Raw genomic sequence first — 26,303 nt, 5'->3', positions numbered from 1 at the left:
TGGCCTCAACATACAATAGATTCAACATACAATGGTCTTTTCTGGACCATCGTAACTTGAAACCAGACTCAACATACACTGTACAGACAGTCCAGATCTGTGAAACGTGTCAATGACTGGAGGAACTGACCAATCGGAATGGGCATTTTACTGGTAAATCACCTGTATTACTGAAGTGCATCCACTGACTAGCTGTCTGGTAGCGCCCCCTACAGTACAGGGAGGATCTACAAGTTCTGTACTACTCCTTACCTGTGCCAGGGTTAGCTGCTCCTTTGGACACCAAGTAAGGGCGGCTCCATTTGGGACACTGTGTTCTGTATAGGACCCTGAAGAAGCTTCTGTCCTCTACATAAACCATTGTTTCCCAACCAGGGTGCCTCCAGCTGTTGCAAAACTACAACTCCCAGCATGCCCGGACAGCCAACGGCTGTCCGGGCATGCTGGGAGTTGTAGTTTTGCAACAGCTGGAGGCACCCTGGTTGGGAAACACTGACATAGACAGTGATTGCAGCTCCCAGCAGATCTTCATTACTTTTATATGTAGGGATTTGCTTTATCTATATTAGTTATCTACTTATTTTTCTTTAATCCTCACTTTTTCCTATTTTTGGATGACATTTTGGGGCTTTAGAACCAATTACCAGGTTTACATAGAGTTATGGTCTCAACATACAATGGTCTCAACATACAATGGTCATCCTGGAACCAATTAATATTGTAACTTGAGGGACCACTGTATGTACCATAGCTGTAAAACCATATAACAAATACCACAGTTAGACATGGAACAAACATTATCATCATACTGTTACTTAACCCCAAGTACCAAGCCCATATGGCCTTAAAAGGGTACTCCAGTGGAAAACTTTTTTTATTTTTATCATCTGGTGCCAGAAAGTTAAACAGATTTGTAAATTACTTCTATTTTTAAATCTTAATTTGTTCAGTACTTATTAGCTGCTGTATAATACAGAGGAAATTCTTTTCTTTTTTAATTTCTTTTTTGTCTTGTGCTCTCTGCTGACACCTCTGTCCATGTCAGGAATTGTCCAGAGCAGCATACCGCATATACTCGAGTATTAGCCGTTCCGAATATAAACCGAAGCCCCTAATTTTACCCCAAAAACCTAGGAAAAGTTATTTACTCGACTATAAGCCTAAGGTGGGAAATACATCATCCCCCCATGTCATCATCCCCCCCTGTCATCATCCAGACCCCCGTCATTAACACCCCTGTCATCATGACCCTCATCATCATCCCCCCCCCCCTTCATCACCCAGACCCCCCTTGTCCTCTTCTCCGCTCTGGGCCGGCCACAGACTAGTGACGTTGCGTTGACGACGACGCGCAGGGACGTGCGTGCGCAGCAGCTGTCTGTGACGTCCCTGCGCATGAACGTCCCTGCGCGGTGGCGTCAATGCAGCGTCACTAGTTCGGGGCCGGCCCGGAGTGGAGAAGAGGGCCTCCCGGTGAAGATGGACAGCCCGGAACAACTAACCCTCCCCACCGGACGGTCCCCGCAGCACAGATGTTTGAGGTTGGACGGCCCGGACCATCCCCTCATAGCTTAGCCAGAAGCGGGTTTTTGTTCACTCGAGTAACTGAGGGCGGCGTTTTCAGCACGAAAAATCGTGCTGGAAAACTCGGCTTATACTCGAGTATATACGGTAGGTTTGCTATGGGGATTTTCTCCTGATCTGGTCAGTTCCTGATACGGGCATCAGGTGACAGCAGAGAGCACTGTGGACAAGACACAAAAGAAATTCAAAAACTAAAGAATTTCCTCTGTAGCATACAGCTGCTAATAAGTACTGGAAGGGTAAAGATTTTTTTTTATAGAAGTTATTTACAAATCTGTTTTATTTTCTGGCACCAGTTGATTAAAAAAAAAAAGTTTTCCACCGGGGTACCCCTTTAAGGACCAGGCCAGTTTTATTTTTGCATTTTCGTTTCTTCCTCCTCGCCTTCTAAAAATCATAACTCTTTTATATTTTCATCCACAGACTAGCATGAGGGCTTGTATTTTGTGCGACCAGTTGTCCTTTGTCATGACATCACTCATTTTCCCTAAAATGCATGGCGTAATCAAAAAAATACTATTTGTGTTTGGCGAAATCCGGTATTTTGCAAATTTTGGAAGTTTTTGTTTTCACGCCGTACAATTTACATTGTGACGTGTTCTTTATTCTGTGTGTCAGTACAAATAAAATGATACCCATGATTATATACTTTTCTATTATTGTTGCACTTAAAAAAAATCTCAAACTTTTTTGCCAAATTAGTACGCTTAAAATCCCTCTATTTTGACAACCTATAACTTTTTCATTTTGTCATATAAGCGGCAGTATGAGGGCTAATTTTTTACCCCATGATCTGTACTTTTTATTGATACCACATGTGCATACATAAAACTTTTAATACATTTTTTATCAAATTTTTTGGAATATGATGTTACAAAAAAGCATCAATTTTGGACTTTTTTTGGGGGGGACTTTTTTATATGCATGTCATTGGAATACAAGCCAGATATCCAGCTACAGATGTTCTATTGACCTCGTACCACTGCTCTTAAAGGGGTACTCCCACCCTAGACATCTTATCCCCTATCCAAAGGATAGGGGATAAGATGTCTGATCGCGGGGGTCCCGCCGCTGGGGACCCCCGCAATGTTGCATGCGGCACCCACCTGTTTCTTGTCCGGAAGCGCTGGAGGGTCTGGGTCGCGACCACGGGAACGGAAGTCCGTGACGTCAGAACTCTGCCCCTGTGTGATGTCACGCCTCGTCCCCTCAATGCAAGTCTATGGGAGGGGACGTGACGGCCACGATCAGACATCTTATCCCCTATCCTTTGCATAGGGGATAAGATGTCTAGGGTGGGAGTACCCCTTTAAGGGCTATAATGCTTATGTGCAGTAGCAAGATGCCAATGGAGGCTGAAGTTGAGCTCTATCCTATTCACTCCAGAAACAATGATAGCCCGAGATTGGTCTGAGCACCATATTGGCGATGCCATGATGAGGCCTTCACGAGGGAACATCACACTGGTCCTACTCACAGGATTATTTTGTGAGGTGGCATAATGTATGATAGCCGGTCTCCTCTAGTCTTCATTCCAGATACAATAACAGCTTGATGTTACATTGATTTGGTCGTGGAATCGGTGGTATGGCCACTTGTCCACAGAGTCCAAGCAGCCATTCTTCACCATGATAACACCAGGCCACGTGTTGTTTGTTCTACTATGATCATCTCGTGTGGCATAAATGTGGTACCATGGTCTGAAGACTGATCAACGAGATTGCTTCTTACATAATATTTTGGGATGGCTCCAGGGTGCTGTGAGAATGTCTTCCTCCTCTTTGCATCGGTTGAATTGTTCTGGATTTCTTATTGGACTAATGAGAAAACAATTTACCTCGGCTCGATCCTATTTCCTCATGATAACTACTCAACTCTGCAGAGGTGGAAACCTGACTCGATTGATTACAGTGATTTTCTGATGAGACACCTTCTCTGCAGCCGCCAGCTCCACCAGCTGCACCATTAAATCACATTGACATGCACAGGATGCGGCTGCTTCCCGTCAGCAACAGGTGACACCTGTAGAAGGAGCAAACAATGGCTTCCTACAGTACAATATCACAATGCCTGGAATATTTAATGGTACTTAAAGGGATAGCACAGTAAGCAAATAAAGGTAACCCGTCGTGCTAAGAAAAGTTACTTCTGCATCAGTTCCATGTTTTCTATTGTTTCATTTTTTTATAAGATCTTTTATCATTTAACTTTAGCTGATTAAAGGGGTTATCCACCATAAAGTGATGTTAGTACTTACCTGCCAGACAGTATTGGACATGCTGAGGAAGGATCTGTGCTTGTCTTGGGGCTAAATGGCTATGTTGTGAGTCCACCATAATGCTGCTGCTTTCTTTTTGTGAACTGGCTACTTCCTGTTGAAGTTCCTTCCTTCCAACTACAAGTCCCATAATCCCTTGTTTGTAAGTGTGAGGTCGCTTTTCTCCCTCCCACACATCAGCCACCCCCAACTTTGCAGTACAGCTGAGCCACATTTGCTGTCATGAAACTACAATTACCTGCAGCCCTGTGGAGAATGAATTTCCTCCCACCCAGCGGTTGCTCCATCCATTGAAACACAGACAGGCTCCCTTTGAACACCTGACTAGTGATGTAATGTCTCAGGCTGCACTGTAAACTGGGGAAACCTGAGACGACAGGCAAATGAACATTGGGGCAAAGATGACACAAGAACTGTGAGACCACCATCAAACACAGGTACAGACACTATATTATGAACTACACTAACGTTACAGCCCCTGTTGCACAGTCAAATATAATCCTGGAATATCCTGGAAAATCCCTTTAATCCCTTTCATTTCAGGTGTGATGAGACTCAGGTGTTCGGCTCTGATAATTGCTGTACATGTCCATTAAAGAGACGTATATTTAGTGTCAAGATGGCTATGTCCAGTTTTCTATTACAAAGTTCCAAAGACATTTAGGTGAAATATATTACGGGCACATGGACAGAGGTCGTCTGTCACTGACTCCTATTGTAAGAACTAGATTGGGCACTATCTCTGTGGAGCAGACAGGAAACGTTTGATAGATCAGGCATCAGGCCATCCATTCATCACCAGTTCTGCATAACAGAGATAATGACTCAATAAGAGGTTATGCTATGTCTGTCTATCTATCTATCTAGATATACAAGCAATGCTGGACAGCACTCCCGGTGATAAGATGGATGAGTGCCGGCAGTCACACTGCCAGGTCACAGGCACTCAAAGCTATGTAGAAGACAATACTGCAGCACTCCATGGTTATGGTGCAAAAAATGGTGAAATTTCATGCTTGAAAATAGCCGCACTGGGCGACCGAAACGTTGGATCTGCTTGGATTGAATAAATTCATCTTTAGGGTATGTTCACACTGAAGGTTTGGAGAGGAATTTCCGCAAGTAATTCTGCTCGCTTATTCCTCTCCAATTCATTCAGCAGTGAAAAACCCCATAGTATGTTATTAAATTTCTGCTCCTCTGTTCACAGTGAGGAATTTCAGCAAGCGGAATTCTGTCACTGAATTCAGTACCGCATGAAGAAGGAACATGTTCTTTCTTCATACGGAATTCGCGTCCTAACCCCATAGAACTCAATGTCATTTTTTTTTTTCAGTCCGCCACACTTTCGTGCGGAAATTGCGTGGATTTTGCACGGAATTCCCACAGAATTCCCATGGAATTTGTGCAAAATTATTATTTTTTTAATAATGTCCTATGCCGCGCTGAATTCCGCACTGATTTCTGTGTGGAATTCCGCGCAGATTCCACACAGGTTCCGCGCAGAAAAAAAACTGTGATTTCTGAGCGGATTTTTTCAGTGAGAATTTCGCACAAGTATTATCAGTGTGAACATACCCTTACCCTGGAGTGCTACAGTTTTGCCTTTTACCTATCTATCTACAGTATCTATCTATCTATCTCACATTTTTAGTATCTATTTCATATCTATCTATCTATCTCATATCTATCTCATATTTATCTATCTATCTCATATCTATCTATTTCATATCTATCTATCTATCTATCACATATCTATCTCATATTTATCTATCTATCTCATATCTATCTATCTCATATCTATCTATCTATCTCATATCTATCTATCTATCTATCTCATATCTATTTATCTTTATATCTCACCTGGTGGGACGGTCCAAGCTATTTGGCCGCCAAATTGCAAGCTAAGTATCTCACTATTTCATTACTGCACCATAGCTGAATAGCTTCTCATGTTGTATCTATATACTCATGTTTTATCTATATCTTTGTGCTAGCAGTGTGCTGCTGTATTCTCCTGTTGCTGTATATTTAGCCCAGCAGCCTGCACCTGTAAGCCAGGTCCGTATAATAGTTTGGAATCATTAGTGCTGGCCAACTTATTCTTTGTTTGTATCTATCTATCTATCTCATATCTATTTATCTTTATATCTCATATCTATCTATCTCATTTCTTTCCAATCATCTATCTGGAAAACTTGAAGGAGGGAGATTATACTGCAGCACTGCGTAGATACAGCAGTAGGTACCCTGGTATTTACACAAGGCACAGCTGCCATGTTCTTTAGGGTTAGAGAATGATGAAAGGGAAGCCTTAGTTTACTTTTGTGGACCAGTGTGACACTATGTAAGAAACACATTGCCAGAGTGCTTCTTTAAAGAATGAGAATTCATTGTTGCAGGCCATCTCAACTCATACAGTGCCATCTGTTTTTAGGTGGTGGACTGGGGAATGGCAGGAATGCTCCACTACCTGTGGACCAACTGGTGAGAAGAAGAGAACGGTCCTGTGTATCAGAACAGTGGGGTCAGATGAACAGGCTCTCCCATCAATGGACTGCCACCATCTCTCCAAACCTAAGAACTATACATCCTGCAACAGAGATATTTCATGTCCATCCGACTGGTCAGTGAGCAACTGGACTGAGGTAATGTCATAGTAATGAGGTAGTTATGTTGGTGTCTTGGGTTATGTGAGGATATGCAAAGCAGCTCTCTCATACCACCCTTTACAGGAATGAATGGCCTATAAGGAGAAACATTAACCCTTTCATCCCACAGCCTCTTGCCAGCCAGTCAGCCTACATCCCGCTATACAGTGATGAGGGACAACAATCCTTAAACAGCTGTCTGCAGATGGGTATTCTTTCCTTCTGGAGAAATATCTGGCTTGGCATACATCCCCAGTCATGTTCTATGGCTCTTTGTTGGAGGAAAGCACTTGCTTTAAGTGAAAGCCACCTGGAAAAACTGGCATATAAGAGTTGCTTTGCATATCCTTTCTTCTCAGGGGGTCAAGAATGTCTCCACTGGCCATTATCCATTTTGGTAGGTCGGACCATCATGTAGGTAGCTTGACCCCTGTATGTAGGGCCCCCCTGTAGGTAGCTTGGTCCTGGTAGGTAGGACCCTCCTATAGGTAACTTGGCACCTATAGGTAGAACCTCCCTGTAGGTATCTTGGCTGCTGTAGGTAGCTTGGCCCTGGTCTTATCCCTTATAGATATGTAGAGAATAGAAGGGTGTAAAAGTGTAGAGAGGTCAAAGGCATGCTGGGAAACACTGATCTAGCACCTTGAATAACATCAGCCAGTCCTATAGGCCACTCATGACTATATATTTCAGGTTTGTCCATAGGCGGGTTTATGCAGATCAATAGAATTGCATACTTTTACACACATTTCTATACCTTTCTGTGTGACGTTTGTTTCCATTTCCATTTCAGTGTTCTGTCACATGTGGAGGTGGCATACGAATCCGTAATGTGACCTGTACAAAAAATAACAACGAATCATGTGACCCATCCAAGAAGCCCTACTCGAAAGCCCTCTGCGGGCTTCAGCAGTGCCTACTCCAGAAAAGAACAGCCCAACTTCCTATCAAATACAAGAATCTCAAAACCCCCATCAAAATTTACCACAAGATTTCAGATGGACCCAAGAAACGTTTCTTTCTCCTCAAAAAGAAACCCAGCTTTCCTTCACCCACTAAAGCTCCCAAGGAAAGTGTGGAGATTACTTCATCGTTTACTACGGCTTCAAAGCTTCCTGCTGTCAACTCCATAGAAGATGAATTTCAGATCTATGACATCCCAAATTCCACCCACTTTAATGTGGTTCACAAATATAACTTTGTCCTCGTGTCCAGTAACAAGAAGAAAATTAGTGCCAATTTGACAAAGAGTCTTCCAAACCTCAAAAAAGCAAATGAAAGCCTAATAATAGGCAACGAGAGCTTAACAACACAAAGAGACCTTGACCTGGTCTTCAATGCAACCAGCTCTCCACCCAATGCTACTCAATTCCAAAGCGTAACACCAAGCTATGACTTTCTAACTCAATCAGAAACCCGTACGGACACTCGGGAAACTGCTGTACCAACCGAGGACCCAGATATCCACTACGATGCTGAAAATAACAATATCATCGAATCTAGAAGTAAGAGGCACAAGGGTAGGGTCAAGGTTCCCCAGGAGAACCACATGACGGCCACAGACCACCCTCAGTCGTCAACTCCTGTTATGTTCACCACTGAAATTTCAAGACTTCTCCGCCTAGGGGCAACGCCTGAAAGTTCTACCGAAAATACTTCATATGAGGACATCATTGAGCAGGATCCAGAGCTTATAGACTTGGCCAACCATGATCATCTGCCAGTGCCTGGCCTAAATATCTCCCAGGAGCCATCTCTAGATAATATACTGAACTCCACAGAAAGCGGAAACTTTACCGAGCCATCTGAAAATCAGACAAGCGGTGTCCACTGGATAGTGGGAAACTGGAGTGAGGTAAGGATTTTAATCCTTTTAGGGCAGGGTCACAGGTGTCGTATTTGCTGTTGCGCATTTTCCTACCCATTGAAGTCAATGGGTAGCAAAATCAGCTGCGTGTTTTGCTACCTGTTGACTTCAATGGGTAGGAAAATATGCAGCAGCAAATTAGCATCAAAATATGGAACATGTGACCCTACCCTTATAATGAAAAGTTCTGTAACGCTTTGTGTTGCATTTGAAAAGATTTCTGTTTGTTGTCAGATAAAAGGATTATACGAAATGTGAACAAATAACAAGCTCTAGAAAGTGTCTACTGGTTCTCTAGGATATATCTCTAACAAAAACAAAAAAAACACACTGGCTATATAGAAACAGCCACAACTGGTTCACTCAAAAGATACGCACCAACAAAAAAGCCAGTAGTGTAAAAGTAACCACTTTATTGGACATATATGCAAAATAGACATACATTTAAAATATAGCAGAGAGCATAAAAAAAGGCACTGAGTTGACAACTACAGAGAAACAGAGAAGTTTGGTTGGGTGCAAAAACATGGAATACAGGGAAATACATTTTTTTTTACAGATAATGCCAGTAACACTACTGAGAAAAATATAAGTGGTATAACCACAAGGATAAAGAGAAGCAGTGGACCAAAAAAATACATAGACATTGCCTATAGGAAAAATTCATGCAAAATATACAAATGGAATATCAGAACATCCTGCCATGCATGCTGCCTACCTACCAGCTCCAACCCCAACGTACGTTTCGCGTTGTGCTTCATCAGGGGACATCACACCCCCTGACGAAGCACAACGCGAAATACTGAAGCAACAAGAAGAAATACTGCATGGAGCACACGTGTTATGTGGGGCTCCCCTTTAAATATGCAGTTCTATAACATCATAATTTAATAGCCTAAATCATATAAAATATATAATCTGATAAGTGGAGAGCTGAACCTCCGTGTTCCTTGCTGAATGCTCTCAGCTGGGCTTTTAAATCATTTTCCAATTTATTCTTGCAGTCGCGGCCGTGGCTTTTATCTGTTACTCTCATCATTATTTCTCAATTCGCGGTGGACAGGGCGGATGTTAAGTTTAAGGAAAAGAACTACAACCGAAAGAAAAAAAAATTTGTAACACATTGGGAATATAAAGATGTCACGTTACAGATGCAGAGGAAGCCTACAGCTATGTATATGTTTAATCTTTTATAGGAAGAAAAACTAAATCTATGTTATATCTATTTATCTATTTGTCTATGTCATATCTATCTATGTAATATCTATTTATCTATCTATCTTTCTATCTATTTATTTATCTATCTATCTCATATCTATCTATCTATCATCTCTCACATCTATCTATTTATATATCTATATATCATCTCTCACATCTATCTATCTCCTATCTATCTATCTCATATCTATATATCATCTATCTAGCTATCTCATATCTATCTAACTATCTCATATCTTCCTATCTCATATCTATCTATCTATCTCATATCTATCTATCTATCTCATATCTATCTATCTATCTATCTATCTATCTATCTATCTCATATCTATCTATCTATCTCATATCTATCTATCTATCTATCTATCTCATATCTATCTATCTCATATCTATCTAACTATCTCATATCTATCTATCTCATATCTATCTAACTATCTCATATCTATCTATCTCATATCTATCTATCTCATATCTATCTAACTATCTCATATCTATCTATCTCATATCTATCTATCTCATATCTATCTCATATCTATCTATCTTTCTCATATCTATCTATCTAAGTTAGGTAAGCTTGCCCGCACCCTGCAGAGGGCATTGCAGCTCAGCTACTGTTAGAACATTTATTTTGCATTTAACCCACTGGTGCCAACCGGTTAAGGTACCTCAGTCAAGATACTCAGGACTTTTACCTACATCTCAGGAGAAAGACTTGCAAAAAAAAATAGACCGTCCAAGAACCCCCAACACACATTCAGCAACCTATCTACAAAAGGGGCGCCACCTCACACCAGCCACTGTTTTCTTATACCATCATATGGGGATGACCACAACTAATAAAAGCTTTTCGCATGTCTCTACAATATGTCAATAAGTAATAGCCAAGGTTTAACCACTACAGTATAATACTGCATACAACACAATATAATACACAATTACTCTGATTTGCAAATCTAGAATTTCATACAGACTCATAAGTACTCTGCAAAGAATACCAACAATACGATCGATGGAGAATTCTGTGAAATAAAATCATAATTTTTATTGATATGCAATAAAAAATACATAGAGGACCAATACAGTGGATGATATATATATATATATATATATATATACACAACAGGAATAGATATGGAGTGGTCTATAAAGTAGTTGTGAGCGTACATGCAGACACTGTCAGTAGTCATTGTCCCTGACAACGCAGGAAAAATAAACCTCACAACAGTTACTCCAAAGTACATACACAACCAAGTGTACACTTCCTAATGAAAAGCAAGGACCAGTATAATCCGCAATGTAATGGTCACAATACAGACCACTGCACAGGACCCCGACATGTGTTTTGATGACCACTTTATCCACAAAAGGCCCTCAAATCCACAGCACAGAACAGTGAGCCCGAGACATTGTGCTGCCTGGGTCCAAGAATGAAATGCTGACACCCCCCCTAAAGCACGTGCATACATATATATAGTTAACATGACAATACTGTATTCCTAAATATCTTAATATAGTAGTTGTGTCGTTACCAATTTATACCACTAAACAAGGAGAAAATATTACCTTACATTATTGTAACCTGGCCAGATCAGGCCTACTGAGATCAATAATACCGATATACCAAGATGAATGTTACCAATAATAAACCTATATAAGGGATTCTTAATACCGCCACACAAGGACCATTACACCAGAAAGCGACTAGTGACTGGATAATTTCGCTATACTGTTATTAAATAAAATCCACTATATAAAAAAACAAGATTCCCCAACTACCTCACCCCCCCCCCTCCCCCTACCCGTCCAGTTACCATATAGTTGTTTATACAGGTTCTGTATACCATATAAGTGATCATATACAGGACCATACATTGCTATATACCAGCTGTACACAGGTTCTGTATACCATATAAGTGATTATATACAGGACCATATATTGGTATATACCAGCTGTACACAGGTTCTGTATACCATATAAGTGATTATATACAGGACCATATATTGGTATATACCAGCTGTACACAGGTTCTGTATACCATATAAGTGATTATATACAGGACAATATAGAGGTACATACCAGCTGTATACAGATCTGTATACCATATAAGTGATTACAATTACATACATGGACAAACAATTACATCTTCTCTGATCGGCATCATTTTCTTTCCTTTTCTTCTCCATCCAGCTCAGATCGCCATGATGTCTTCCAGGGAAAACTTCATCTCTTCAGCATCTGCGGGACAAACATGTTACACTCTGCATGTTTTCAGTGTTCTCCATTGCAGATCCCCCCCTTTGCCATTTCAATGCCCGATCCCTCCCTTCTGTACCATTTCAATTCCCACCTCTGATTCCCCCTGTGCCATTTTAATCCCCCTTCTTTTAGGGGGAGGGGATGAATTAGCACAGGGGATCAGAGGGGAGGGGGGAACTGGGAATTAAAAATTGGTACAGGGGGATCAAGGGGGGGGGGTTGAAATCGCACAGGGGAGATCAGAGGGTGGTTGGGAATTGAGGTGGCCCCTGTGCAATTTTAATTACCCCCCCTATGCCATTTCATTCACAACACCCCTCCCCTGTGCCATTTTAATTATCCCCCCATCCCCCTGTGCCATTTGATTAACCCCTTAATGGACATAAATGTGCGTCATGGTGCAGTGGTACATAATGCACCATAACGTACATTTACTTTCTGCCATGACCGCGAGTACCGGAGCGGTGCTCATGTCATGCGCGGCAGGTCCCGGTGTAGTGCCATATTTTGTGTTTTGCCATGGAATGTGTTACATGACTCAGCGCTTTACAGTGCTGGACTAAGACAGCTCCATTGGCTGATACGCGCACACCCGCCCCCTACCATTGGTTCCTGGGGGTGTGTGAGCCTGTCACGTGACCACAAATATCTCAAACACTCTTCCTTTCAGTGTGAGTTTGGCTACCACAGCAAGAGGATGTCTCCCGCTGTGATAGCCGAAGCGCTGCAGCTGTAATGTTATAGCGGGGAATGACTGTAATGTCAGCCGCAGCGCTAAGATTGTAGGTGTACTTTTCTCTCCTTGGAAAATCATGGGATGACCTTTGAGACGTCATGTGACCTAGTGACAGCAAAGCAAACAAAAAATGACAGGTCAACCACAACCTTTTTTGTGCATCCATATGTTGTGGTGTAGCAACAGCCGTAAAGTAATTTGTATATCTATTTAGATTGGGGAAGCAGAATCCTATTTATTGGTAGCCATTTTCTTTAAGGGTTAAATAAACAATGACACAGTGTGCTCAATAAGATAATTTATTTATTTTTTAAATAAATGATTTACTTTTTTTTAATCCTTGTTCAACTTTACCTGGTTCACCTGTAATACTGTAAGCTGTACATTTAGGATAACAATATATTGGAGATTCCTCACTTATGAAATATTGTAGAGTCCTTAAACCATTCTCAACCCCTAGACTAAGGTAAGACAGAGGTGAGAAGAAGTGAGGAGCAAGTTCATCAGAGCAGATAAGAAGGTGCCGCCGGCTTCCTCAGAACCTATTATAGAGCGTAGGATTCTGTCTCCTGGCATCGTATAATATACCATAGGGGAGGGCAATGGAGTGAAGGGTCACGTTCCGCTCCCTCATCTGAATGCAGCAAATAGCGGTCACAGTGAAAACTCCACAAAGCCTCATAACCAAGTTTAAATGTGAACTTTACAAAGGGAATTTGAAAAAGTTAAAGATTGATATGTGCGGCCAGTGTCAGAAAAACAGAGTTACTTTCTTTCAAAAACTGATCCATGTCTGTCTCCAGGTTGGGTGTGGTTCTGCAGCTCAGTTCCATTGAAGTGAATGGAGCCAAGTTGTAAAACCACACCCAACCTAGGGACAGACATGGAGCTGATTTGTAAAGAAATTACTGTATATACTTGAGTATTAGCCGACCCGAATATAAGCCGAGGCCCCTACTTTCACCCCCAAAACCTGGGAAAACGTATTGACTCGAGTATAAGCCATGGGGGGAAAATACATCATCCCTCCTGTCATCATCCAGACCCCCCCTGTCATCATCATCATCATCATGACCCTGTCATCATCACCCCTTGTCAAACCCCCCCTGTCATCATCACCCCAGTCTATATCCCCCCTGTCATCATCCAGACCGCCCCCTCAGTCATCATATAGGTCCCCCTAGTTGTCTACTCACCTCCACAGTTCTCTCGGTCCTGTTGCTTAGTAGCTGCAGAGACCATCCGCATTCCGGTGGGGATGGTCTCTATATATATATATACAGACTGCAGAACAAGATTGAAGAGGTCACTGCTGTCTACTGGATTACACAAAATATTACACAGTATTTTTACCTCCAACATGGAATCTTGAGATATGCCACTGTATGTCAGCCATCAGCCACAATGCAATAGGGAAGGAGGCCTGTAAGATGGCTGAGGTTTTTGATCCTCATGTAAGTCACAGTTGGTGATACAGTGGTTACAGAGGCTTGAGGGCTTCCACTGGAATGTCCCACACTTCCTGGGCTGGCATTCTGACAGGGGGACTGCACTATAGGTCAGGGGCGTGCACAGATATTTTGGGGGGCAGGTGCTCAAGTAGGAAAAGGGCACTTATATTTAAAAAAGTTTGTAAAAACCTTACATATGTTAATGTGGTGTTGGGGTGTGATGTGAGGTGTAGGGGCAGATGGTGTTTCCCAGGGGTAGATGGTTTTAACCTCTTAGTTGTTACGCTGAGCGCTCCGGGTCCCCGCTCCTCCCCAGAGCGCTCGCAGCATTTACCTGCTCGCAGCGCCCTGGTCAGACCCGCTGACCGGGAGTGCTGCGATAGTGTCCCTAGCAGGGATGCGATCCGCGATGCAGGACGCGCCCGCTCGTGGTTCGCATCCCAACCCGCTTACCAGACCCGTCCTCTGTCTGTTCAGTCCCGGCACGCGCGGCCCCGCTCCCTAGGGCGCTCGCGCGCCATCTCTCTGCGATTTAAAGGGCCAGTGCGCCGCTGATTTGGCGCCTGGCCCAAATTAGTGAATTCACCTGTGCTCTAGCCTATATTACCTCACTTCCCCTTCCCTGTATTGCCGGATCTTGTTGCCATTGTGCCAGTGAAAGCGTTCCTTGTATGTCCCAAGCCAGTGTTCCAGACCTCCTGCCGTTGCCCCTGACTACGATCCTTGCTGCCTGCCCTGACCTTCTGCTACGTCCGACCTTGCTCTTGCCTAATCCCTTGTACCGCGCCTATCTCAGCAGTCAGTCGGGGTTGAGTCGCTATCGGGTGGAACGACCTGGGGGTTACCTGCCGCAGCAAGTCCATCCCGCTTTGCGGCGGGCTCTGGTGAATACCAGTAACCCCTTAGACTCCGTTCCCCTGGTACGGCCCACGTCATCACCCCACTGACACAGAGGATCCACCACCAGTATCCTCTCAGTACCCGGATCCTGACATTAGTGTTCGTGACGCCAGGGCGTGGTTTGCCTACGTAACCACTCAAAGGTAGCACCGCTAGTCCTAGGTTAGACAAGGCAAATAATAGTCCAAGGCCAGGTTAGGTTAACGGTAGACAGATGGTACAGTCTTTACAGCTAGGCCAGGATCCCAGAGAGGTGACCAGTAACGCAGGGGACCTCGCAGCTTGCTGGGACTTGCAGTGACTTGACAGACTTTAACGCAGCCACACTGGCTATAATTGACTTGACTGAAGATTGGGACAGCAGACATAGATGACTTGACTAACTGACTTGTGGCTGCAATTTAGGCTTGAGGCCTCCAGATGTGTTGGACACTGGCTCTGAGACATCTGGACTGGATTTGACTTGACCTCAGGATCTAAGAGTGTGATTGTAGTACTTCCCCCACTTATAAAGGGGGGCTGAGCAAGGAGCCCATAGGCTAGCTGTGCGTCATCTGGTCACCTGGTGCTCTCTGGGTAACAAAACATGTGATTTTAACATATGACAACCATTATCATGTGACTAATAACCATGTGACCATATCAAAGGTCCTTTACACTTTGGCCCAGATTTATCAAACTGTGTGAGAGAAAAAGTGGAGAGATTTTCCCACAGCAACCAATCACAGCTCAGCTTTTACTTTACCAGAGCTCGTTAGCTGAGCTGTGATTGGTTGCTGTGGAAAAATCTCTCCACTTTTTCTCTCACACAGTTTGATACATCTGGGCCTTTATGTACAACCTATACACTTTATGGGGGCACCCTGCAGGTGATCCCTGAGGATGTACAGGGACTCAAGCTGATAGGACTGTAGGATGATATCCCTCCCGTACTGGGACATTACATTAACACAACACACCCTACAGAGGTCCCAATCAGTGAGGGCATTAAAAGGGCAGGGGCTTGAGCCCCCTTTTGAATCTATGTGTACACATCCCTGCTATAGGTCATGGTATTGGTAGTTCCCCTGAGTACTAGGGTACCTGTAGCTCGTTCTCTTTATTCTAAACTTTCTGGTTTGTTGCAAGTCCCTTTGCTTCTCTCTCTGGAGCAGATCCTAGCTGTTTGGTTTACAGCTGGTATTAGAAGTCTTTACTTACAACTGGTGCTGCAGTTCCTAATGGTGGGGTTCAGGTCTTGGGGGTCTAAACCTTGGCATGCACATGGACCTAGGCCTGGCCAGTAGCTCCCTTAGGTCATAGTGTCTTGTTTTCTTCTCTCTCTTACACCCATTCACTCTTTCTTGTGGGAACAAATTGAGGTAATATCCTGGACCTTGTTCATAGCAGGAGTGGGTATTGTCTCCAGATATCCTGGATTCTCACAGGGAGAGAGGCTAGCCTGCCCCTCTTTCCTCCACACCCTACACTTGACTACTGCTAACATCCCATTTCTCAGTATCAAGGTGGGCTCAGAGCAAGCTCTGGAAGGTTCCTAGCTAAGTGTATGTATGTGTATGTTAACCCTTATACTCCCAGCCATGTCTGGCAGTAGATGCAGTTTTAAGATGAAAACAGAAAAACATTATGACAACGTGTAAATATCATAAGAAACAAAGCAATGGTTGAGCGACACCCCACCACAGACACAGTAAGGATTCCAGTAAGACACTGCATATGGTATGATGACAATGTACATTAAACGAATACTCCACTGTCCCAGCGTTTGGAACATTTTGTTCCGAACGCTGGGTGCGGGCTGCGGGGGTCGTGATGTCATGGACACGCCCCCTTGTGGTGTCACGTTACACGCCCTCAATGCAAGTCTTTGGGAGGGGGTGTGGCGGCTGCCACGCCCCCTCCCATAGACTTGCATTGAGGGCGTGTAACGTGACACCACAAGGGGGCGTGTCCATGACATCACGACCCCCGCAGCCCGCACCCAGCGTTCGGAACAAGATGTTCCAAACGCTGGGGCAGTGGAGTACCCCTTTAAATTTATATATGTAGCTTGTGGATTGAGACCCTTCAAGGTTGTCCTTTTATGATTTTTTTGGCAAACCTTTTCCCTTTTGAATTGAACTTGTGATGGATTAAATATTCATGTAAATTCATCTGCAGAGAGATGATGAGATCCCCTTTTTCTGTAGTGCTCCACGACATGCGGAATGGGAGCGTTCTGGAGAAAGGTGGAGTGTAGCACGGGCCTAGAAGCAGATTGTGGACACATTAAAAAACCTGATCCTGCCAGAAGATGCCACCTCCGTCCATGTGCACACTGGAAAACCGGAAACTGGTCCAAGGTGATACTTTACTGTTACTTCATGATACTTCGCTGTTGTGGCCCCGGACACATGACATTTAAAGGAATACTCCCGTGGAAAACTTTTTCTTTTTTTAATCAACTGGTGCCAGAAAGTTAAACAGATTTGTAAATCACTTCTATTAAAAAAATCTTAATCCTTCCAGTACTTTTTAGGGGCTGTATACTAAAGAGAAATCCAAAAAAGAAATGCATTTCCTCTGATGTCATGACCACAGTGCTCTCTGCTGACCTCTGCTGTCCATTTTAGGAACTGTCCAGAGGAGGAGAAAATCCCCATAGCAAACATATGCTGCTCTGGACAGTTCCTAAAATGGACAGCAGAGGTCAGCAGAGAGCACTGTGGTCATGACATCAGAGGAAATGCATTTCTTTTTTGGATTCTGCTTTAGTATACAGCCCCTACAAAGTACTGGAAGGATTAAGATTTTTTTATAGAAGTGATTTACAAATCTGTTTAACTTTCTGGCATCAGTTGATTTAAAAAAAAAAGTTTTCCACGGGAGTACCCCTTTAATGTTGCACAACTATGGTGGATATAAAGGGTTAGCTGATTTTACTTTAATATGTTCTTAAAATATTTTTGTTTTTTAAATTAATGTTTCAAGATCTCTGCTTGCTGTAAATGAAAAGTAATATATTTGTAACATGCAGAGGCTGAAAACCATCCTAGTAATGTCCTGCACACACAGGACACATAGGGGACATATTCAAAAACTACTGTAATTTCATTTCCAGCGATATTAATGACACTTTTTTTTATTCTTCTCACATTTTCAAAGGTCTCTTGTGCTACTTTGAGTAAATTTTTGCACCGAAATTGTCAATTTTGACGCCTAAAAATGTTTTTTCTTGCTGCCAACTTTAACTTTTTGCTCCAAAATTGTCGATTTTGCCACCAAATTTTGAATCACAGAAAACTGCATAAATAAAACTAGTGGTGAGCAGCAGGGGCCATATTCGAATTCGTGATATTTTGCGAATATATTGACGATTATTCGTCCTATGTTTGCAAAATTTGCATATTCGATATGTTCATTAACTTTTTTCCATGCGGAAATTTGCCTGAAAAATGTGCATAAAAATTTGCATAAAAATGTTTTATTACGAATATTTTGAACTATATTCTAAACATTCACGAAATCACGAAGTGTCGATATTCGTGACAAAAATTCGCATTACGAATATTCGTGCTCAACACTAAATAAAACATGATTAGTGTAAACCTTGGATCATTCTCATGTAAAACGCTTTGAATATCTGATGGAAACTTTTTTGCGCTAAAATTTGGCGAGAAACACAACACTTTTAAGTGAAGAGTTTTGTATATGACCCCCATGGTCCTTTACATGGTGTGTCAAACCTCTCCCAAATAGAGCAAGTAGAGGTCTAACCTGAGAAAATGAATTATGAGGTATATATATATATATATATATATATATATATATATATATATATATATAAAGCTAAATAACTTTTCATAATACAGCAGTTAAAGGGATTGTCTCGTGAAAATACAACCCCGGGGTAATCAGGTGATCACCGGGGTAATCAGGTGATCACCACAGATCCCTGCTCCTGGCAACCACAAAGACTATATTTTTAAGAGTTTTTTAGTGATGCTTTTATCTAATTTTCCATTTTATATCTGAGCTAACATTTCCAGTTCTGTAGAGAGAACTTTTGAGCAGTCTCCTTCGTATCATTGTAGGGAGGATTACAGTGAAAGGTAACACCAGTGTATAGATAAAAAGGGATCAGATCATTCACATTAGGTGACGGTCACAGATCACTTCATCCCCTTCATCCCCCTCCCTGCACTCTGACCTCCAAATCACAGAGCATGCCTAGAAAACTCTACCATATAAGTCAATCAGCCCCACTCAATCGATTGTTTATTATGTCCACGTAGGTGCTGTAAAGCATCTCCCTAAATGCTGTTAACAAAGCGGAATTCTTCCTGGCAATATGGTTGCCCCTTAATTACATAAAAACATTTAATAAAAAAAAGAAAAATACAATTAGAAAATAGATACAAATTAGAAAAACAAGAACATGCTTCAGTATTTGACTTTAAAGGGGTACTCCGGGCAAAAAAATCTTATCCCCTATCCAACGGATAGGGGATAAGATGTCTGATTGCAGGGGGCCCGCTGCTCAGACCCCCCGCATTTCCCTGCAGCACCCACATAGAATGAATCTCCAGTTTCGAAAACCTCCATGTTTCCGGGAATGGGGACATGACGTCACACCACGCCCCCTCCATTCATGTCTATGGGAGGGGGCGTGATGGCCACCATGCCCCCTCCCATAGACATGAATGGAGGGGGTGTGGCGTGGCGTCACGTCACCAGTCCCGGAAACCCGGAGGTTTCTGAAACTGGAGACACGGCCCTGCATAGAATGCGGGTGCTGCAGGGAGATCGTGGAGTGGGCCCCCCCATGAGTGGGCCCCCTGCAATCAGACATCTTATCCCCTATCCTTTGGCTAGGGGATAAGATGTTTTTGCCCAGAATACCCCTTTAATCAGTAAAAAGAAACCTCTAGATGATATATTCCCTAGATGGATCTAAAGCTAAATTAAACAGAAATCTATTCTAAGGTATTTGTCCCTTCTCATTGTTCATGGGTTCTAGTCCTGATTTTACCTTCAAAATTTGTAGAAAAAGAAAAAATCCCACTAGTGCTAATGTGAACCATGCCTAAGGCAACATTTACATGGCGGATATTCAGCACAACATGTTGAATCAAAGATGGCCACCGGCAATGTTTTATTGGTTTGATATATTGTTTGATATGTAATATCATGCTTATCTACAAGTCTTGGGTATCTTACCTTATTTATCACACAGTGCTCAACCAATTGTGGCGGTGGATACATGACCAGAGAGATACAGTGCATCGATATCCGTGAAAACCGACCTCTGCGACCGTTTCATTGTCAGTCCCATGAACACAACCCGCTGCAGAACACTTCCTGTAATCCGGAGCCGTGTCTGTCGTGGCTTGCCAAACCTTGGAGTGAGGTATTGTTTTGTACAAATTTAGTACTAACGATCTGTAAATGACTGAAATTTAGGAGAATTTAAAAGCGTATTCTGAGATCAGAAAATTATATTTAAATAACAGTATCACGACAAGACAAATAACTGACTAATATAGTGTTATCACCAATTGTACTGGCTTCAGCATGTTTTTGCTTGAATCATTACTGACAAGAAGTTGTGTAGTCCTTGGTCAGTGTGGTGTTGTCTTAACAGCTACCTGGCTCCTCCCTCTTTATTGAGGTGAAGCTTCATTCTCTGCAATCTCAGAAGGTGTGACTGGATCTTGTCTCTGAGCTCTAGCCCCGCCCCCTGAGTGATGTCATCACCTCTGACCAGCCCCTACAGCCTACATCACCATCTTCCAGCCATATACAAATATACATATAGGGGGAGATTTCTCAAAACCTGTCCAGAGGAAAAGTTGCCCAGTTGGCCATAGCAACCAATCAGATCGCTTCTTTCATTTTTCAGAGGCCTTTTCAAAACTGAAATAAGCAATCTGATTGGTTGCTATGGGTTACTGGACAACTTTTCCTCTGGACAGGTTTTGATAAATCTCCCTCATATTCATCTACAAAGTCGAAAATCTTTGCACAGCGGGATAAAAAAAATTGCTAAATTTAGCAACTTTTCTACATATATCAAAAGGGGGTAAGTATTCACCTTGAGGAGGCACCATTTCTGGTGTGTGGAGATTCAAAGGCCTATTGCCTAGGCGACAGGCCTCTCACCAGCCAAGTCAGAACACCCTGCTCTGTACTGATGAGGGCAAACACCCCGAAACAGTGCTGTCTACAGATGGGTCCTCTTCCCTTCTGGGGAAAATTCTGGCTTAGCATTAAAGGGGTACTCCGCCCCTAGCCACCTTATCCCCTATCCAAAGAATAGGGGAAAAGATGTCTAATTGCTAGGGGTCCTGCCGTTGGCACAGCCCCCTCCCATAGACATGAATGGAGGGTGCGTGGTGTGTCATTATGAGGGGGTGTGGTGTGACCACAGTCGTCCGAACCCAGTGTTCTGAACATAATTGAGATTGCCTGGGCCCCAGCAACGGACCCCCCCCCCCCCCCCCCAGTAATCAGACATCTTAGGCTTCTTTCACACTAGTGAAGAGGCTCCGTTACAGACGGACATTAATGGATCTTTTTTTTTTCTACTTAGTCTGCCATTTACATTCGTTATTGTAACGGGAGTTATAACGGGCAAAGAGGGTCCCATTCACTTGAATGGGATATCTCTCACATGCATTATAACTCCCGTTATTGCGGCCGAAGATAGTGGGAGGAAAAGACGTGTCATGCACAAATTTTTCTACCACTATCTTCCTACAGGAGGTCACCTACCGGGCGAAAACGGTAGTGTGAAAGGAGCCTTATCCTCAGGTTGGGTGTGGTATTACAACTTGGCTCTATTCACTTCAATGGAGCAGAGCTGCAGAACCACACACAGCCAGAAATCTTGTTGATTGATTGGGGATCAAATACTTATTTCCCTTAGTAAAATAAAATGCAAGTAAAATGCAAATCAATTCATAACTAACATAACCGAATGTGAAATGTGTTTTTCTGGATTTTTGGGTTGTTATTCTGTCTCTCACTGTTCAACTAAATCGATCATTAATATTATAGTCTGATCCTTTTTTTTGTCAGTGGGCAAACGTATAAAATCATCAGGGGATCTTCCTAGGGCCGTCATACTTCAGGTAAAGATGATACACCGTATTAGGCCATGTTCACATGCTTACACCTCCATGTGGACATTCCGCAGACTACAGGCGTCAGCATAACATGCCGGTGCTAGGACCGCACAGGAATGTGCCATCTCAGCTATACTGAGTCCGCAGAAAGAAACAACCTGACCATTCTGGAAACCATTTATGGAAATCGGAAACATCTGGTGCGGAAATTCCAACGTGTGCACAGCGCAGCAAAATACCATTAAATACAATGGGACTCTGCTGCTGCGAAATCTAAGGTGGAATTCGCACAAAAATTACGGATGTGTGAACATGGGCCTTATTGTTAGTGCAGTTTCATGTGCATCTTTCAGTGAAGACAGTATAGGTACAGTTTTTTCCTGACAGTTACATGTTGTGTATGTTGTTTCTATGTCCCATACTGTATTCCGCACTTGACCCCCCCCCCCCCCCCCCCAGGCTGCAGTTTGGGTACCCCCAGAATAAGCATTATGTTGTTTGCACATACACTATATCTCTGATCTGCTGTGGATATTGACAGTGCATGCAGTATAGCTGACCATGCCGCCCACCTGTAGATATCTGTGCGCACATCTGCAGAGATGACAGCGCGGTAATCTTTATCTCACACATCTGGAACAATTATCAGTATTTCCCATAACGTGGCAGGATAATACACACAACGTGCTGCGATGAAAATGAGGAGACGGATTACTCTGATGGTTATTTTCCAGCGAAGCTACTTAGAAGCCCCCTGCTGTAAACTGGAGCCATAATAATGTTAGAAAATATTCGTTATAAGGTGGAAATTTTTTTTATAGAAATCAGGAGAAGGGGAATTAGAGGAGAATTTATCATTGGGTTTACTCCTTTTTAATGTTTTGATTGCAAAAATTTGCACAATGGGTCAAAAGTCGCTACATATTTGCACTAATCATTGCGACTCTTTTAAGAAAACAACTTGAATGCAGTGGTCGAAGATTTTTCAACTGAGACTTTTTTTTTAATTGTCGCAAATTGTGCAAATATACAATTTTTGCGCACTCCCACGCCAGACCGGATCACACTTTAAAACTTGCTCAGATCTACACTGCTTATGAAGAACGTTTCCCTCTTTCCCTATTTCCTTTCCTCTCCCTTTCCATCTCTCAGCTGTCCTATCTCCATCCTTCCTTTCCTTCTCTCTTATTCCTTCCTCTCTTTCTCTCTCTCTCTCTCTTTCTCTCCCTCTTGACCTCTCTTGCCATCTGTTCTCCCCCCTTGTTATTTTATCTCTTTATTTCACCCTCTTCTATATCTCTATCTACTTCTCCTGCTCTCTTTCATTCTCTCTCTCACCTTCTCTATCTGTTCTTACCTCTCCTCTCTCTTTCTCCCTGTCAGGGACCGACCAGGGGACAGGGAGAGTGAGCCCTAAACTGAGGCTAAAACCACTCTTCCTGCCTACTTGCTTATCCACCCTAAACGGTGGATCGACAACTGGGCGCTGGTCCCTCCCTGAGCTAAAGTGCAGGGGCCTAAAAACACATACTAATAAATGGTCGGTCACAAACCAGAAACATAACAGGAACATAGAACTCCATAACAGATTAAGTTCAGAGGACACAGATCAGTGAGCAGCACAGGGGACACTATGGATCAGCGGTCATGAACAGAGGACATGAACAGAGGACTCAGTGGTCGGGAACAGAGGACACTATAGATCAGTAGTCATGTGCAGAACTCCAAATATTTGAAATAAAGAACTAATAAACATATAGAGTTCAAAACGCCAGACAGGAAAACGGATAAGTCTAAACAGACAGGACTATAGCATAATCCCCCAGAACCTCCAGTAGATACAAAGTCCCCATGGACCGGTAACAGGGATCTATAGCTAAACAGGAATATTCGCAATCCCACATAAAACCTCCAGTGGACACGAAGTCCCCATGGACAGGCAACAGGGATGCCTAAATACACAGGATATATTTATAGAACACTGTTCACACTGAACACCAGACAGGAATAATCACAATCCCTTCAGAACACCTCCAGTAGATGCAAGAACAACAATACCCTCTGAGTCCCCATGGACAGGTAACAGGGATGCCTATATACACAGGATATAATATAGAACATTGTTTACACTGAACACAAGACAGGAATAGCAATCCCTCTGAACACCTCCAGTAGACACGGAGTCCCCAAGGAGCGGTTACAGGGATCTAACATAGGACACTGTTCACACTGGACACACACACTGGGCAACACTCCACTAAAGGAGTAGCCATAATAATAAATCCAAATAGACTACTGGCCAGTGGCACACTCACCAGTGTGGACAGGATGCTGGCCCAGTAGAAAAACAGAAATATAAAACACAGAACTTCATAAGAACGGATACAAGAGAAAACACAGTGTGAACAGACACATAGCAGAAAAGATATACAAATCCTAAAACCTATACAAACACAGATTAAAATCTATTATAAGCATACCACCTAACCATGGCTAAAACCAGAAAATACAAAGTGCATGCTAAGACAGAAATAGTAGATTAAAAGCTCAAATAAAGAGTGTTTCACCAAGAGCTCCAAATCATCATGTCCAGCATTTAGCAAGTCAAGATGTAATTATCTTAATCACCAGCCCAGAGGCTAGACTGGGCTGACTTTACATAGACACACCCTAGGAGCTATTGGCTAGCAAGCCAAAGGATTTTAACTATTCCCTGACCAGGGAACATAAACTGTTCACACACAAGCATATCCAATAGCTGTGTGTGAACACAGACCAAGACAGACATCTCTGTTTTTTCCTATCTGTATCCTTCTCTCTCCTCTTCTCTTTCTCTCTTATTTCCTCCTCTATTGTTCTTTCTTTATTTCTCTCCCTTCCCATCTATCAGTCCTTCCCTTCTCTCCTTTTTCCTATTTATTTCTCCATTTTCTACCTCTCTCTCTCACTATCTCTTTTTTTACTTTTGTCTTTCTCTCTCATCTCTCCTTTTCTGTGCTTCTTCTCCTTTATTAATTCTGTTCTAAGATTTAGATAAAATTAAACAAAACAGACAGTGGGGAAAGTTGTGCTGTCGTCCATAGCAACCAATCAGATTGCTTCTTTCATTTTTCAGAGGCCTTTTCAAAAATGAAAAAAGCGATCTGATTGGTTGCTATGGGCAACTTAGCAACTTTTACCCTAAGGGCATGTTCACACTGGAATCTCCGCCCAGAGATTCCAGGCCAGAGGCTCTATTGATGGCAATGGCGCATGCACGTAACTCTGCCGAAAGAATAAACATGTTCATTCTTTCAGTGTGTGAATTTCCACGGTGGAGTTTTCCCCGCTGGAATTCTACAGTGTGAATAGGAAAGCAGAAGAACCATTTACACCAATGTTAATTAGTACAGCAGAGTCTCCAAGCAGAATCCACAGTGTAAACACCCTAATACTGCACACAGTGGGATGCATTTATGTTTTCATTTATTTTGGCTGTCTTACTTTATACCGGTATGTACCACAGATATTTTAGTGCAATTTGTGCCAGAGTTCTTGTGCATTTTGCTGAGGAAATGTCAACCACAGTCTTGTATTATAGACTTCAGAAATAGGGGGAATGTTAGGCTTGAGATTGTGTATCTAGTCTCCATCTGGCGGTATTGTCAGAGCAGTCGATGTTTATTGCTTCCATTTGGCCTGATAAACAATTTGCAGTCAGGGAACAATAATTGTAGCTACAGGCGACTTAACCCCTTAAGGACTCAGGGTTTTTCCGTTTTAGCACTTTTGTTTTTTCCTCCTTACCTTTTAAAAATCATAACCCTTTCAAGTTTGCACCTAAAATTCCATATTATGGCTTATTTTTTGCGCCACCAATTCTACTTTGCAGTGACATTAGTCATTTTACCCAAAAATCCAATTTGGAAAATTTGAAGAAAAAATGCCATTTTGTAATTTTGGGGGCTTCCGTTTCTACGCAGTGCATTTTTCGGTAACAATGACACCTTTTCTTTATTCTGTAGGTCCATACAATTAAAATGATACCCTACTTATGGAGGTTTAATTTTGTCTTACTTCTGGAAAAAATCATAACTACATGCACGAAAATTGTCATTTTTTGACCCCTATAACTCTTTTATTTTTGTGCGTACGGGGCGATATGAGGGCAAATTTTTTGCGCCGTGATCTGAAGTTTTTAACGGTACATTTTTGTATTGATAGGACTTTTTGATCGCTTTTTATTCATTTTTTCATTATATAAAAAGTGACCAAA

The 26,303-nt window shown here is 42.5% G+C and overlaps 1 protein-coding gene and 1 long non-coding RNA gene across 3 annotated transcripts in view; one reads left to right on the top strand and one right to left on the bottom strand.

Annotated features, from left to right (window-relative positions):
* ADAMTS12 (ADAM metallopeptidase with thrombospondin type 1 motif 12) overlaps positions 1-26,303 on the top strand; it is a 560,388-nt gene that overhangs the window by 486,052 nt on the left and 48,033 nt on the right. For both annotated transcript variants that reach the window (XM_056545369.1, XM_056545379.1), the window contains exons 18-21: positions 6,300-6,510; positions 7,307-8,368; positions 17,132-17,284; positions 20,158-20,331. In XM_056545369.1, coding sequence (XP_056401344.1) covers positions 6,300-6,510; positions 7,307-8,368; positions 17,132-17,284; positions 20,158-20,331 — 1,600 coding nt within the window. The remainder of the gene's footprint in view (positions 1-6,299; positions 6,511-7,306; positions 8,369-17,131; positions 17,285-20,157; positions 20,332-26,303) is intronic.
* On the bottom strand, positions 8,558-20,269 carry LOC130295091 (uncharacterized). The gene is made up of 3 exons (XR_008848698.1): positions 20,142-20,269; positions 11,724-11,834; positions 8,558-9,470 (listed from the first exon to the last, which is right to left on the bottom strand). It is a non-coding gene; the product is annotated as an uncharacterized LOC130295091 (long non-coding RNA).

The sequence above is a fragment of the Hyla sarda genome, chromosome 1 (assembly GCF_029499605.1).
Source record: "Hyla sarda isolate aHylSar1 chromosome 1, aHylSar1.hap1, whole genome shotgun sequence".
Classification (NCBI taxonomy): Eukaryota; Metazoa; Chordata; class Amphibia; order Anura; family Hylidae; genus Hyla; species Hyla sarda.
Note: the sequence above shows the minus strand (reverse complement) of the source record. Positions and strands in the feature narration are given on the sequence as shown.